At 43.6% G+C, this 12,533-nt stretch overlaps 1 protein-coding gene across 4 annotated transcripts in view; it reads right to left on the bottom strand.

The window, feature by feature from the left end:
* Window positions 1-433: 433 nt before the first annotated feature.
* THSD1 (thrombospondin type 1 domain containing 1) overlaps window positions 434-12,533 on the bottom strand; it is a 28,319-nt gene continuing 16,219 nt past the window's right edge. For 3 of the 4 annotated variants that reach the window (XM_032874134.1, XM_032874136.1, XM_032874135.1), the window contains exons 4-5: window positions 8,634-8,792; window positions 434-2,061 (exon numbers count right to left, since the gene is read on the bottom strand). In XM_032874134.1, the coding sequence (XP_032730025.1) occupies window positions 683-2,061; window positions 8,634-8,792 (1,538 nt within the window). In that variant the 3' untranslated portion in view covers window positions 434-682. The remainder of the gene's footprint in view (window positions 2,062-8,633; window positions 8,793-12,533) is intronic. The other variant, XM_032874137.1, reaches the window with a different exon arrangement.

Below are 12,533 nucleotides of genomic sequence, written 5' to 3'. Positions count from 1 at the left end.
ACCAAACAATGATGAGTATATGGCTAGGTCTTCAGTTGACTCACTACCTGAACAATCGGCTTCTTATTATTTCTCCAAAACTGAATTAACTCACATAATTTTGTGTCAAGGACCAGAACTCTTTGTTGCATAAAAAAATTAGAAGGTATCACCCAACTCCGGCATGAAAGTTCTCCTGGAATATCATCAGCCTTTCAGCTAAACATGAAAGCCATTCAGTACTGCCCCTGTAGGAGTCAAATTCTTAAGTATTTATAACTTAATAAATTATAATCCAGAGCTCTGTTGGCAAGTTAACTTTGTTCCAGCCCTTACTGTTGTGGAGACTCCCAAATTTACTTCATGTTGGACACTGCCAAGAAAGTGTTCAAAGCACTTCATGCTTAAAGTCACGTTTGCCCTCTTTCATATCCACATGAGAGACTGAGCCCTATTTCACTCTTGTTTAAATTTTATTATTGTACTTATTAGTAATAAACCAAAGGAACTAGGATAACAAAGGGAAAAGTTCAGGCTAAGTAATTTCTACCTTATGAATTAAAACACATACGCACACTTGAGTTACCCCCCCATCCTAATGTACAAATAGCTACATCATACAGTCCATAAAACACTGTGAGCCGCTGATACCAGGAGCCAGGCAAAGGACCCCAGTTGTGTGAAGTCCCAGGCTGATCTGGGTCTAGATGACCAGCTTCTCCACGCTGAGTGTGCTTGTGGTTTCATCCTCTTCATTTGACCCAAAATAGCCCGGGAGGTCCAGCATCCTCTGCTCTGCCTCGGTGAGGCCGAATGACGTATTGTCATAGAAGGCGAACTCAGGCTGGGCTGGGAAGCTCTGACACTTGTCTTTCCTACAATGAGAAGGGCTCAGAGGGCTCACCCTCTGGTGGCTCTCTTTGGGGGCCGTGGGAGAAGGCTGCTTCCTCGAGACACTCCTGTGACTGGGGGACGGGCCCCTCCGGGCTCTGTGCGGCTCCGTTCTCTCACCGCCCGCCATGAATCCTGCCTGGCAATCCCCCAGGTCTGGTTTCCTCGCGGGCTGCCCCAGGCTGTAGGATTTAGGGGGAGGGCTTAATGGACTTCTGGTTGTACCTGCCCCGTGGAAATGGTCTGGTTTATCAGGGGACGGGGCAGCTCCTCGACTATGAGGCCGAGATCGCTCTTCCGCCTGGTCCCAGGTCTGCGTCCTGGAACCATAGGCCGGGGCCTGCCGTGGGGTCAGGGTGGACATGCTCCGCTCCCGGAACGGCCGGGCCTGCCTGGCTTCGTGGAAGCTCGCAGTCCTCCTGAAGTGGGAGCCCCTGGGGTGGCTCCTCTCCGGCAGCGCCCCTCGGCCGCCCGCATGCCTCAGGGCGGACTTGCGGATCATGGTCTGGCTGGGGCTGACCGCGCAGCTGGCGGCACAGACCGGGAGGTCCAGCCTGGAGGGGGGCCTGGCCGCTGCCCCCACCGCCGGCTGCTCCAGAAATGGGGATTTCAGCCGGAATTTGTTGGCCGCAGCCTCCTCGGGGCCCTCCAGGTCCAAGGGGGGGACAGCGGCGGCGTCGATGGCCGTGTCGGTCAGGGGACTCTGAGACACGTGGTACACCTTGGTGGTTTCCGTCAGGCCCTTCTTCTTCATCTCCTTGAGCTGCTGCTGGGCGAGGCGGTAGCTGAACAGCGGCGGGATGATCTTCTGCGCGTTGGACTGCACGCTCTCACTGCCCGAGGCGTCGTCCTCCCCGGACAGCGGCCCACCGCGCCTGTAGGTCAGGGGGATGCCCACGTCCCCGGGGCCCCCCGCCAGTCCATCACCCCCGTCGGAGAAGCTCCCGCGCTGCTCGCTCAGCTCGCAGATGTTCTCCTCGTCCGAGTTCTTCCGGAAGCTGGGGGAGTGGATGGAGCTGTGGCGAGCCGGGGTGCTGCATTTGGGGGCGCGGCCGAACTTCCGCCACAGCGTGATGAGCACCGTGGCGACGATGATGAACAAGCACAGGGAAATGCCCGTGACCGTCACGACGTTGTTGGACTTCCCAGGGCCCTGGGGCTGAAGAGGAGATGCGCTGGATGGCTGGAGGGCTATGAGGAAAGAAAGAACAGATGGGTATTCTCTAGTAGGGCTCCCCTGCGTGGTTTTATGTCTGGGAGCGGCTGGCTCTGATGCTCTGGCAGTTCTAGGAAGAATAAACAGGGACTCGGATTTCTGGCCTTAGGCACGCGTCCCTGCTGGCAGCTTAAAGCAGACCAGAACACAGGACCCACAGAGAGGAGGTGAGCAGATAAACCACGATCGGGGTGACCCCTGGGCTCGCCAGCTCCTGCTGACAACGTGTCTCAAATGTTCCACCATGCAGCAGCATAAGGAAAGTTTCCTGGTAAAATCAAGGTTTTCGCTTAAGATAAGGTAAACCCTGGATAGCTATAGTTCAATGTACTTTGAGATGCACAGCGGGAAATTCTACCAAGTATAAAACCTGACATGCAAAGTAATTCAGATAGGTCGTACCTAAACTTTATATCTTGGGAAATTAATAGGTGAAAATCAGTCTTTAGGTAATGTAATGCAACTCACATTTAATAACCAGGAACTGTATATTTCCTGAGGGTTGAAGCCTCTGCTTCTCGGTCTGTTTCCAGCTGTCCAATCCCCTTGCTTCCTTCCATGGGACCATTGATTTGTTTTTTTTCTTCCCTGCTTTCTCCAACTGGCTTGTCCAGGGTCATCAAAATGTCTCATTAAGCCTCAGTTGCCACCCGGGATCCAGCCTGTCCTGCCACTGAAACACCTGGGAAACTGAGACCGGCTAATGCTACCACCCTCCCCTCTTTCCTCCTTGTCACTGTCCACCTTGCAAGCTCTTCCAGCCACCTGCCTGCACAGTCTTACCAGCACCAGTTCTCTGTGTCATGTCCATGACCATGACCTCCCATTGCCTACCCTCTTGGGTGGAAGCTGTGACACATACTTTGTTTCTAAGCAAACAGGACCAGCAGCAGGGACAGTTCCTCACTCTCCCCATCCCTGATTGCCATTTTCAACTAACTCTTTCACCTCCATATAAAAATTCTTTTAATTAATCAATCTTAATTTTAATTAATTCTTTAAAAAATCTATCTGTCTATATATACTGCATCTCCATGACTTACTTATTTTGTAACTATATGTTTGTCCTTCCTAATCTCCTTTATTTTGCCCATCCAACCCACCCACTTCGTTCAGGCAACCACCAGTTTATTCTCTGTGTTTAAGAGTCTGTTTTTTATTTGTTTTGCTTTGTTTTTAGATTCCACAAATAAATGAAATTATATGGTATTTGTCTTTCTCTTTCTGACTTACTTCACTTAGCATAATACCCTCTAGGTCCATCTATGTTGTTGCACATGACAAGGTCTCATCCTTTTTATGGCTGGGCAATATTCCATTGTCTATTTACACCATCTCTTCTTTATCCATTCAGCTATTGATGGGCACTTGGGTTGCTTCCACAGCTTGGCTATTGTAAATGATGCTGCAATAAGCATAGGGGTGCATATATCTTTTAGGATTAGTGTTTTCATTTTGGGGGTAAACACCCAGTCGTGGATTACTAGATCACGTGGTATTTCCACTTTTAACTTTTTGAAGAACTTCCATACTATTTTCTGCAGTGGTTGCACCAATTTACATTCCCACCACCAGTGCACGAGGGTTCTCTTTTCTCTACATCCTCACCAACACTTATAATTTCTTGTCTTTTTCATACTGGCCATTCTGACTACTGTGAGGTTGATATCTCATCGCCATTTTTATTTGCACTTCCCTGATGATTAGTGATGCTGAACACCTTTGCATGGGCCTGTTGGCCATCTCTATGTCTTCTCTGGAAAACCGTCTACTCATATCCTCCACCCATTTTTAATTGGATTGCTTGTGTGGTGTTGAGTTGGAAAAGTTCTTTACATTTTTTGGATATTAACCCCTTACTGGACATATCATTTGCAAGTATCTTCTTCCATTCAGTAGGTTGCCCTTTTGTGTTGTTGGAGGTTTCCTCTGCTATACAAAAACTTTTCATTTGGGTGCAGTCCCAATTGTTTATTTTTGCATTCGTTTCCCTTGCCTGAGGAAAAATATATCCATAAATATGTCACTAAGGGTAATATCCAAGGTGTCTTCTACTCTTGATACCCATGCCATCTACTCAAACCATCCACCTACTCCCCTCTCAATACTGTCATCTCCCAACCTCATGGCAGCCATCAATCTCTAGCACCCGGGTCTCAGTCTTCCTCATCATCCCCTAGCAAGGCCTATCTGGGCAACGTCACTGTCCATTCAACATATCATACCTTCCCATTGTCTGCAACTGCTCCTCTTCCAAAATCTTAAACTTCATAGCTCACTTTTGAGCAGTATCCTCCCCTCTCACTTACTCATCATTATTACACTTACCCCACACTCACGATCCATCACACAAACCATTCTCCTGCCAATAAGCTCAACTGTCTGACCTCTAGTACTGAGACATACCCCTTTCCCTGCTCTATACCAAAAGTCCATCCCTAGATTAACAAGACATGTGAATTATTAGCTGCTGCACCCAGGCCCTGAGCCCTGGTGGAGAAAATAATATACCCATGCAGGCCAGCACCTCTATATACTGACAGCCCCCAAACCTGACCGCCTGCAAATCTTTAAATGGGTTCCTAAGCAACTCGCTTCCATCCCCTACAGGTTTCACCACTTTCCCCAAGCACCCTACCTACCCTCTTCCTCAGAATTCCACTAGATCACAAAAAAAAAAAAAAACAGAAGCTATCAGGCAAGTGTACCCCTCCCCCAGCTCCTTCTGCTTTCTTCTCCCCAGTAAACTTAGGATCAGCCATACTTCTATTCATTTCTTTCCCTATGGAATTAGTGGAGAAGTATCTTCCTACAAAGGCAAGTCTACCAAGTGCTCTCTAGGTCACCCTTCTCCGGGGGATCAACGCTCTGTACCAATTATGTCCAGCTTCTCCTCTATGCAGCTCCATAGAAACATGTTCAAGCTCTTCTTACTTTAAGAAGAACTTTCTAGAACTCTCATATCTTGTTCCTGGTCTTCCTAGCCAAGCTTACAAAAAAAGGAGTCTGCATTTGCTGACTTACTGCTTCCACATCACCTCTGATTCTTGCAACCTGCCTCCAGGATTCCAGTGAAATGGCTTCTGCTAATGTCATTAATCACCTAATAGCTAAATTCAAAGTTTTGTCTGGATATTCCTTGACCTCTGCAGTATAGGCTACTGCCCAACACTTCCTCTGACTTTTTCTCTTCTTGGTTTCAATGATAGTACTCCTTTGGAGAGAAGAACAGGAATTTTGAAGCAAGGAAATCTAGATCTCAACCTGGGTCCATTAGCTCTGCTCTCTCCAATGATGTCCTACCAACACCTTCACCTCCACATGCCCAAGACTCATCAATTTTCCCCCAGAATCTGTGCCTCATCCAATATATCCAATCTCAAGGAAATGGCACAGGTGTCCACACAGTTGTCAGTACTAGAATCCTGGTTTTCACCTTTGATTCTTCCCTCTTCATCACTCACCATATCCAGAGTCTTTGAGTTCTTGTCTCCTCTGCATCCCTACGGCCATTCATTTTTCACTGGGTTGCTGAAAAACTTAATGGCCTTGCTGCTGCCACTCCTAGCCCTTCCGATGTGTTCTCCATACTACAGCTGAGAGGCATCCCTCTGAAATACAGGCCAAACCTTCAAGGCCCCTCAGGATCTGACTCCTGCCACCTGCTCAGGTTCATTTCTTACCACTCCCTCCTGGCACACTATGCTCTAGACACATTAATTTCAGTTCTCTGGGTCTCTTAATGTGCCATCTTCTTCTGTGCTTTTATCCATGGCTCTCTTTGCTGAAGTTCCCTTTCTCACTTAGCTCACCTAGGTGGCACCTATTCTGCTTTCACACTTTAGCTCAAATATCACCACCTCCAAGAAAGGAGGTGTTCCCAGCATGAATTTTCACCCCTGCAAGTTTCCTGAGCAAGCTGTGGATACCTTTCTCACTGCAGGCTCTACAATGTACTGTATATTATGCCTTTTTACATGCCTGCTGAGCAACTATGTCATAAGCACCTTCCAGACAGGAACATGTCTTATCTAGATATTCCTAGCCCCAGTCGCAATAACTTACACACAGTTGGTATCCAATAAATGTTAGGTTAATTCATTTAAAAAGGGAATAGCAAAATGATCGATATCCCACCGGATGGAACGTGGGTGTAATGGTGATGGATTCTCCCACTCCTGTTTGAATAAGATGGTCAAACTAACATAGAACTTGATGCAGACATTCTTTCAAAGACAAACAAAACTCCCAACTTGCAACCAAGTGAACACCATTGGATGGTGAAAGATTTGTTTCCTGACTTGTCACTTCTTCCATGTGCAATGGTGGCTTATGTCCATGGGGGGCAGCAATGCATGATGGACCTCTTTACTTAGCTGTTAGCCTTCACTGGGGCTGGCTCCTCAAAAACATGGCTGGAGAAAAGCCCGAGAGCTGCTGACCTTAGCCCTCTCTGCTTCATCGACTCCCTCCTTCACCTGAAGTAAAGGAGCTTTCTTGATGCTAAGCAGACTGAGAACAGATTTTAACATTTCCAAAGAGTGTGAAATAGATTAAATAGGGAGAACAACACTTGGAAGAAATGATCATTTTTATCCACGTAAACATTACTCTAAGGACCACTTACATTAGAAGTAGGCATGCCTATAGCACTTAACCTTTTGCTAATTTATAATATATAACTTTCTAGTTCCCATTGAGTATTAAAGAATTAGGACATCAGAACATGAAATAATTTCACATATCCTCAAAAATGATTATTAATTCTAGGGTGTGGATGCTCCCAGAAAATTAAACTGGCCTGTGTAGAAAGGTAAGATATTCAAGATAGGTAGCTTAGTATGGGTCAGATCTAGTCCTCTGCTTTCTAGCTTGTTGATATTGGGCAGGTCAGTTACCCTCTCTATGCTACAGCATCCCAAATAAGTGAGATAATGTATTTAAAGTGCTAGCACATAGCAGATGGTCATTAAAAGATTGATATTGTTGTCATTTCTAAAGATACAGTAGAAGTCAGTGACAATTGACCAAATTCAATTGCATTCATTCATTCATTCATTATGGAACTCTAGATGGAATATCTTTTTAAAAAGATTTTATTTTTGAGAGAGAGAAAGCTCAAATGGGGGCAGGAGATGCAGAGGGAGAAGCAAACTCCCTGCTGACCAGGGAGCCCGATGTGGGACTCGATCCCAGGACCCTGAGATCAGGACTGGAGCTGAAGACAGAAGGTTAACCAACTGAGCCACCCAGGTGCCCTAGATGGAATATCTTAACACAACATGACATCCCAGAATTGAGACGAATGGTTGTATTTGAAGGTAGTTATACCCAAGAAAGGAGCTATGAAAGTGAGGGAGACTTATGAACAAAGAGTAGATGGAGAAGAGAGCCTTAGAAAAGAATATGAGCTATAACCAGAGAAAGAATAGATTCAGGGTGTGGCCAAGGGATTATGAAAGAAGCAGGGCAGACTGAGGGCTAGCAGAAGAGCCTAAGTCTGACGAAAAACAGAAGAAGGAACACCCTCAGGGTGCTGGAATGAAGGGAACAAGGCCTACAGCACTGGCTGGAAAAATGAGCTAGAAAGAATGAATTTCTTAGGCCACAGGCAGGGACACTGGCCAAGATGTTGCTGCCAGGTAGTTTTGGCTAAAAGATGCTCTGAGATCCAAACACAAAAAAACATCTGACTCCTCCAGACCCCAATGGACAAGGAACTAGGGACGGTTTTCTAACCTCGAATTGGAGAGCGGAAGAAGTGACAGAGGATTTCATCTAAGGGTCAGGAACAGAGCAAAGGCCAGCAAATTAAGTGCGGGGACTGGCTATAGATCAGTTGGTGAGATGGTATGTGGGAAGAGCAAGGATTCTTATTACTGTGACCTGTAGCAGATGAATGGAATTCAACTCCATAAGCTGAAGCAAACCAAACTAAGCCATATCAGCATCACATCTATAAACCATTTACATAAAATACTCATGGAGTACCTACTGAGTGCCTTCAAGATGTTGAAAGGATGAAGGAAAGGCCACTTTCTAGGTGATGACAAGAAGAAATCTCCCCACCTTCTCCTCCTAGGTAGGGGTAGTAAACATAGGGCCTTCAGAAGATAAGATGGGGTGACTTGCCCCATTTTGACAAATAATGGACTATGTAGTCCCCTCAGGCTTCTCTGAGATGATATGTTCTTCTGCAATTTTGGTGGGGATAAGTAAAGGAAGGATAAATAAGAAAACAAAAAGAAAACCAAAAATATCTTAGGAAGAAATGATCATCCCCCGTTCTTGTATTTTTAAAAACGTTTCAGATGTCTGAATCTTTAATTTAGATAATTTGCCTCTCATTGCCTTATCATCCACATTGGTCAATCCCCTGTCATCTCACTGACGAGATACTCCCAGTCAGAGACCCACTAATGAACACAGTCTTGGTAAAGCCAGCAGTACTAAGAGAATGTCAGTGAATTCAGGTTGCTGATTTTCAGGCGGGCATAGGTTCAACAGTCCCTCTGGGGAAAGATTCCCAAAGAAAGAAGGTACCTACCAGCACACTCCTCCAGGGAACACAGGGAGGTCTCCGAGGACATTCCAGGACAGCCAGGTCTGGAGGGGAAGGAAGTCAGGCACACGCGGCGTCGCTCTCTGACACCATCCCCACACGTGGTACTACATTGGCTCCACGGCTGCCACAGTCCCCAAGTTTCTGCAAGGACATTAGCCATGCTTTTAATGCTAGTTCATAAATCAGAATTTAACTGCACCCAAATGAAGCAGCAAACTCAAATCTCAGGCCTTGAAGTCAGTAAATAAAAACATGCCCAAAGATGTGGAAAGCTGGAAAGAGGGTTTAATAAGCCTTAAAACAAAAGAAAGCTGTATAATTTACAAAATATTAACCTTTTGGAACCTATCCTAGAGCAAAGCTCACAGGGCAACCAAATGGCCTGAAATGTTAGGAAAGTCAGGCTCCTCTAAGGAAAGACAGGATGCAAACCCAGCTTCCTGGGGTAGACACCAGGTCTCATACAAGCTGGTGAGAAGTCATCTAAAAATATAATGAACTGCTAGAAGCCCAGTGTGGGCTAGCATGAGAATACAAAAGCCCTGGGAGCCACAAACCCAATGGGAATTTGTACCCACTTGCAGGCTCTTCTTCATGGATCTCACCAAATGCTCACAAGAAGGACTGAGGGTAGGTGCAAGACCAGAGCAAGCCTCCCTTGTGGTGGAGGTCTGAGGCTGGAAGGAGTGGCACTGTGGGAAACACACAAACCCTACCTGGATCCTTCTCCCCATCTGCTCTCCCAACAAGAGCCTCAACCACTGGGGTCAAAGCAGAAGCCCTGTCATTCTGAGAGCACCAGTTGAGGTATAGTACTTCTAAGGAATGGAAAAAGAAGGAAATCCTTCACCCTTGGAAGGCACAAAAAAATATACTGGGGCCAGACTATTAGAGAGCTTCTATTACTGGAGAGGGGCAAGATCATCAAGAAGGCCCCATCTCTGAGACTCAGGGGCACAGGATTTGTCTAAGACTAAGGATGAACTGGAACAAGAAAAAGCTCTCTAGCTCCCATCACCCAACCCCTACCCTGCAGCATGCTAGTAATTTCCAACTATCAATAACAACAACCTACTGCTAGGGCAAGGGCAAGAGTGACAGGTGAAAACCTCTCTTATGCGCAGGCTAAAGCCTAAATTGAGGGTGCAACTGAAGCATGGAGGAAAATCCTCTGGTAAGCCAACTCCTACTCTAACTGCAAAGGAACATTAGAAAATTCTAAACTCTGTCATGTCCCGAGGATGGCCATAGCAACAGCAAAACCCCAAACACAGCTTAATTCCTTAGTACATTGACCCAATCCCCATACTAAAGGCCTAGCAAAAACAGGGTATGCCCATTTCCTCACACAAATACTATTTATTGGTGTCTACAGTTTTAAATTAAAACGTCCAATTTCAACCAAAAGTTATGAGACAAAGAAGAAAAAAAAACCATCAAGAGATAAAGTAATCAAGAAACCTGGCTCTAATGTGACCCAGATATTGGAACTATCAGAGAGAGACGTTCTAATAGGTATGATTAATATTATTATAGCTATGATTAATATTAAAGCCTTTAGTGGAAAAGGTTGGCAAGATGAACAGATGAAAAATTTCACTAGAGATTTGTAAATTGAGAAGAGGAAATGGAATGCTAGAAGTGAAAAACATGGTAACAAGGATGAAGAATGCTTTCTAAGAGAACGCTCATCAGTAGACTCAACGCAGCTAAGGAAATAAAGAGTAAATTTGAATATAGATCAGTAGAAATCACTCAGACTGAGACACAAAGATCAAAAAGAAAGAGTGGATAAAAAAGAATAGAATACCCAAGAGCTGAAGGGCAATATCAAAGAGGCTATCATCCATGTTATTAGAATCCCAGAAGAAAAAAAGAGAATCAAATAATGACCAATAATTCTCCTAAATTAATGAACGATACTAAGTTAAATCAAGATGCTCAGAAAACATCGGGTAGGATTAATAAAAAAAAAAAAAACCCAAATAAGCAAAAAATTAAACATACTATATTTAAATAGTTAAAAACCAAAACCAGAAAACTTTGAAGGCTGTGGCAGGAAGGGAGGTGGAAGGTGGAAATACATTGCATACAAAAGAATAAAGATTAGAAATACAATAGGCTTCTTGTCATGCAAGCCAAGGATGATGGAGTAATTACTCTAAAGTAATGAAAAAAAAAATGACCAAACCAGAATTCTATATCTAATGAAAGTATCTTCCAAAAATTAAGGAGAAACTGACTTTTTAGAGAAACAAAAATGAATAAAATTAATTACTGGAGATCTTCACCAGAAGAAATGTTAAAAGAAAATCCTTTAGGCAGAAGGAATATGATACCAGAACAAAAACCCTGCATCTGTACAAAGAATTGAAAAGTGCTGGAAATGGCATTTATAAAGGTAAAGGTAAAATTCATTTTTTTTCTTATTTTTAAATGCTCTAAAATAGAATTGCTAAAGAAAACTAGTATTATGTGTTCACAGCATATATAAAGTAAAATTTATGAGAACAATCACACAAAGAATGGGATTAATGAGTTAGAAATATACTGTTAATAAGGTCCTTATATGACACGTGAAGCAAAATATTATTGCTTAGATAGATCAAGAAAAGGTAGATTATTCAAAGGCAGATCAAGAAAAGTCAAAGATATATACTGCAAACTCTAGGACAACCACTAAAAAATATTTTAAGGTATAAGCCACTAAAAAATATATAAGGTATAAACCTTAAAATTGAATATTCAATTAATACAAAAGAAGGCAGAAACAAGAGGAAAAACAAACAAAGAACAGATGAAATAGACATAAAACTACCCAGATAGTCAATGATATATTGTAATAGGATTGTATGGTGACAGACGCTAAGTGCACTTTTGGTGAGCCTAGCGTAATACATAGAGAAGTTAAATCACTATGTTGTATACCTGAAACAAATGTTGTATACCTGAAACATTGTGTGTTGACTATATCCAATTTAAAAAAATTTTAATAAAAAAACTTACCTTAAATATAATATACAAATAGGTTAAAAGTAAGCAGATGAGAGAAGTTATACCTGTGAACATGAATTAAAAGAAACCTGGAGTAGCTACATTAATATCAGACAGGGTAAACTGCAGAAGAAGAAATACTACCAGGGATAAAGAGAGACATTACATAATGATAAAAGGATCAATTAAGCAAGGAGCCTGACAATGCTAAATGGGGATGCACCTAACAGCAGAGCTTCAAAATACATACAAAATACTCCCAGAACAGTTATTACTGACTGACACATGCAAACAGCTCTTCCAAGAATATACTGAATCACTGCCAGATTGAATAATTAAACAGTTCCCTATAAAAAATTATCTTAAGACTCTTCTCTATCAGTACCCATCCAACCTCAAGACTCAAGTCATTGCACCCCTAGGCACAAAAACACCCTCTGTATAAAAGTCTTTCTTCATGCTTTATGGACAAAAACTCGATACAGTCAAAGGTATAGAAAGCACTACAAAGACATAAGGAGAGCGCATAGAGCAAATACATTCTCAGGTAATCCAAGTGGTGCAATCTTTGGAGTGAGTCATGGAATAGGAGTTCTTCATAGCAATTAAAAGTCTCTGGGATTTTCACAGGAGTGTGAGCATTACAAACCACCATGCTGGACCAACATCAACTGAGGTGTGGTAATTATGTTCCATCCAGAGGTCCAACTGAACACAATATTGGTTCTGTGTCTTCAGATCACACTACAGCTCCTCAGATGGAAGAACAATGGGTCCACTTTGTCCTTACGCTTCGGAGCTATTCAGACACTAAGCCCCCCATGCTTGCAAAGCTCTGGGACACTCATATTAAAGCCTCTACGAGTTAAAGTTTAGTGATTGATTTTT

This window comes from Lontra canadensis, unplaced genomic scaffold, assembly GCF_010015895.1.
Source record: "Lontra canadensis isolate GAN:19392208 unplaced genomic scaffold, GSC_riverotter_1.0 scaffold51, whole genome shotgun sequence".
NCBI lineage: Eukaryota > Metazoa > Chordata > Mammalia > Carnivora > Mustelidae > Lontra > Lontra canadensis.
The sequence above is the reverse complement of the archived record's forward strand: the minus strand, read 5'-3'. Positions and strand labels throughout refer to the sequence as shown.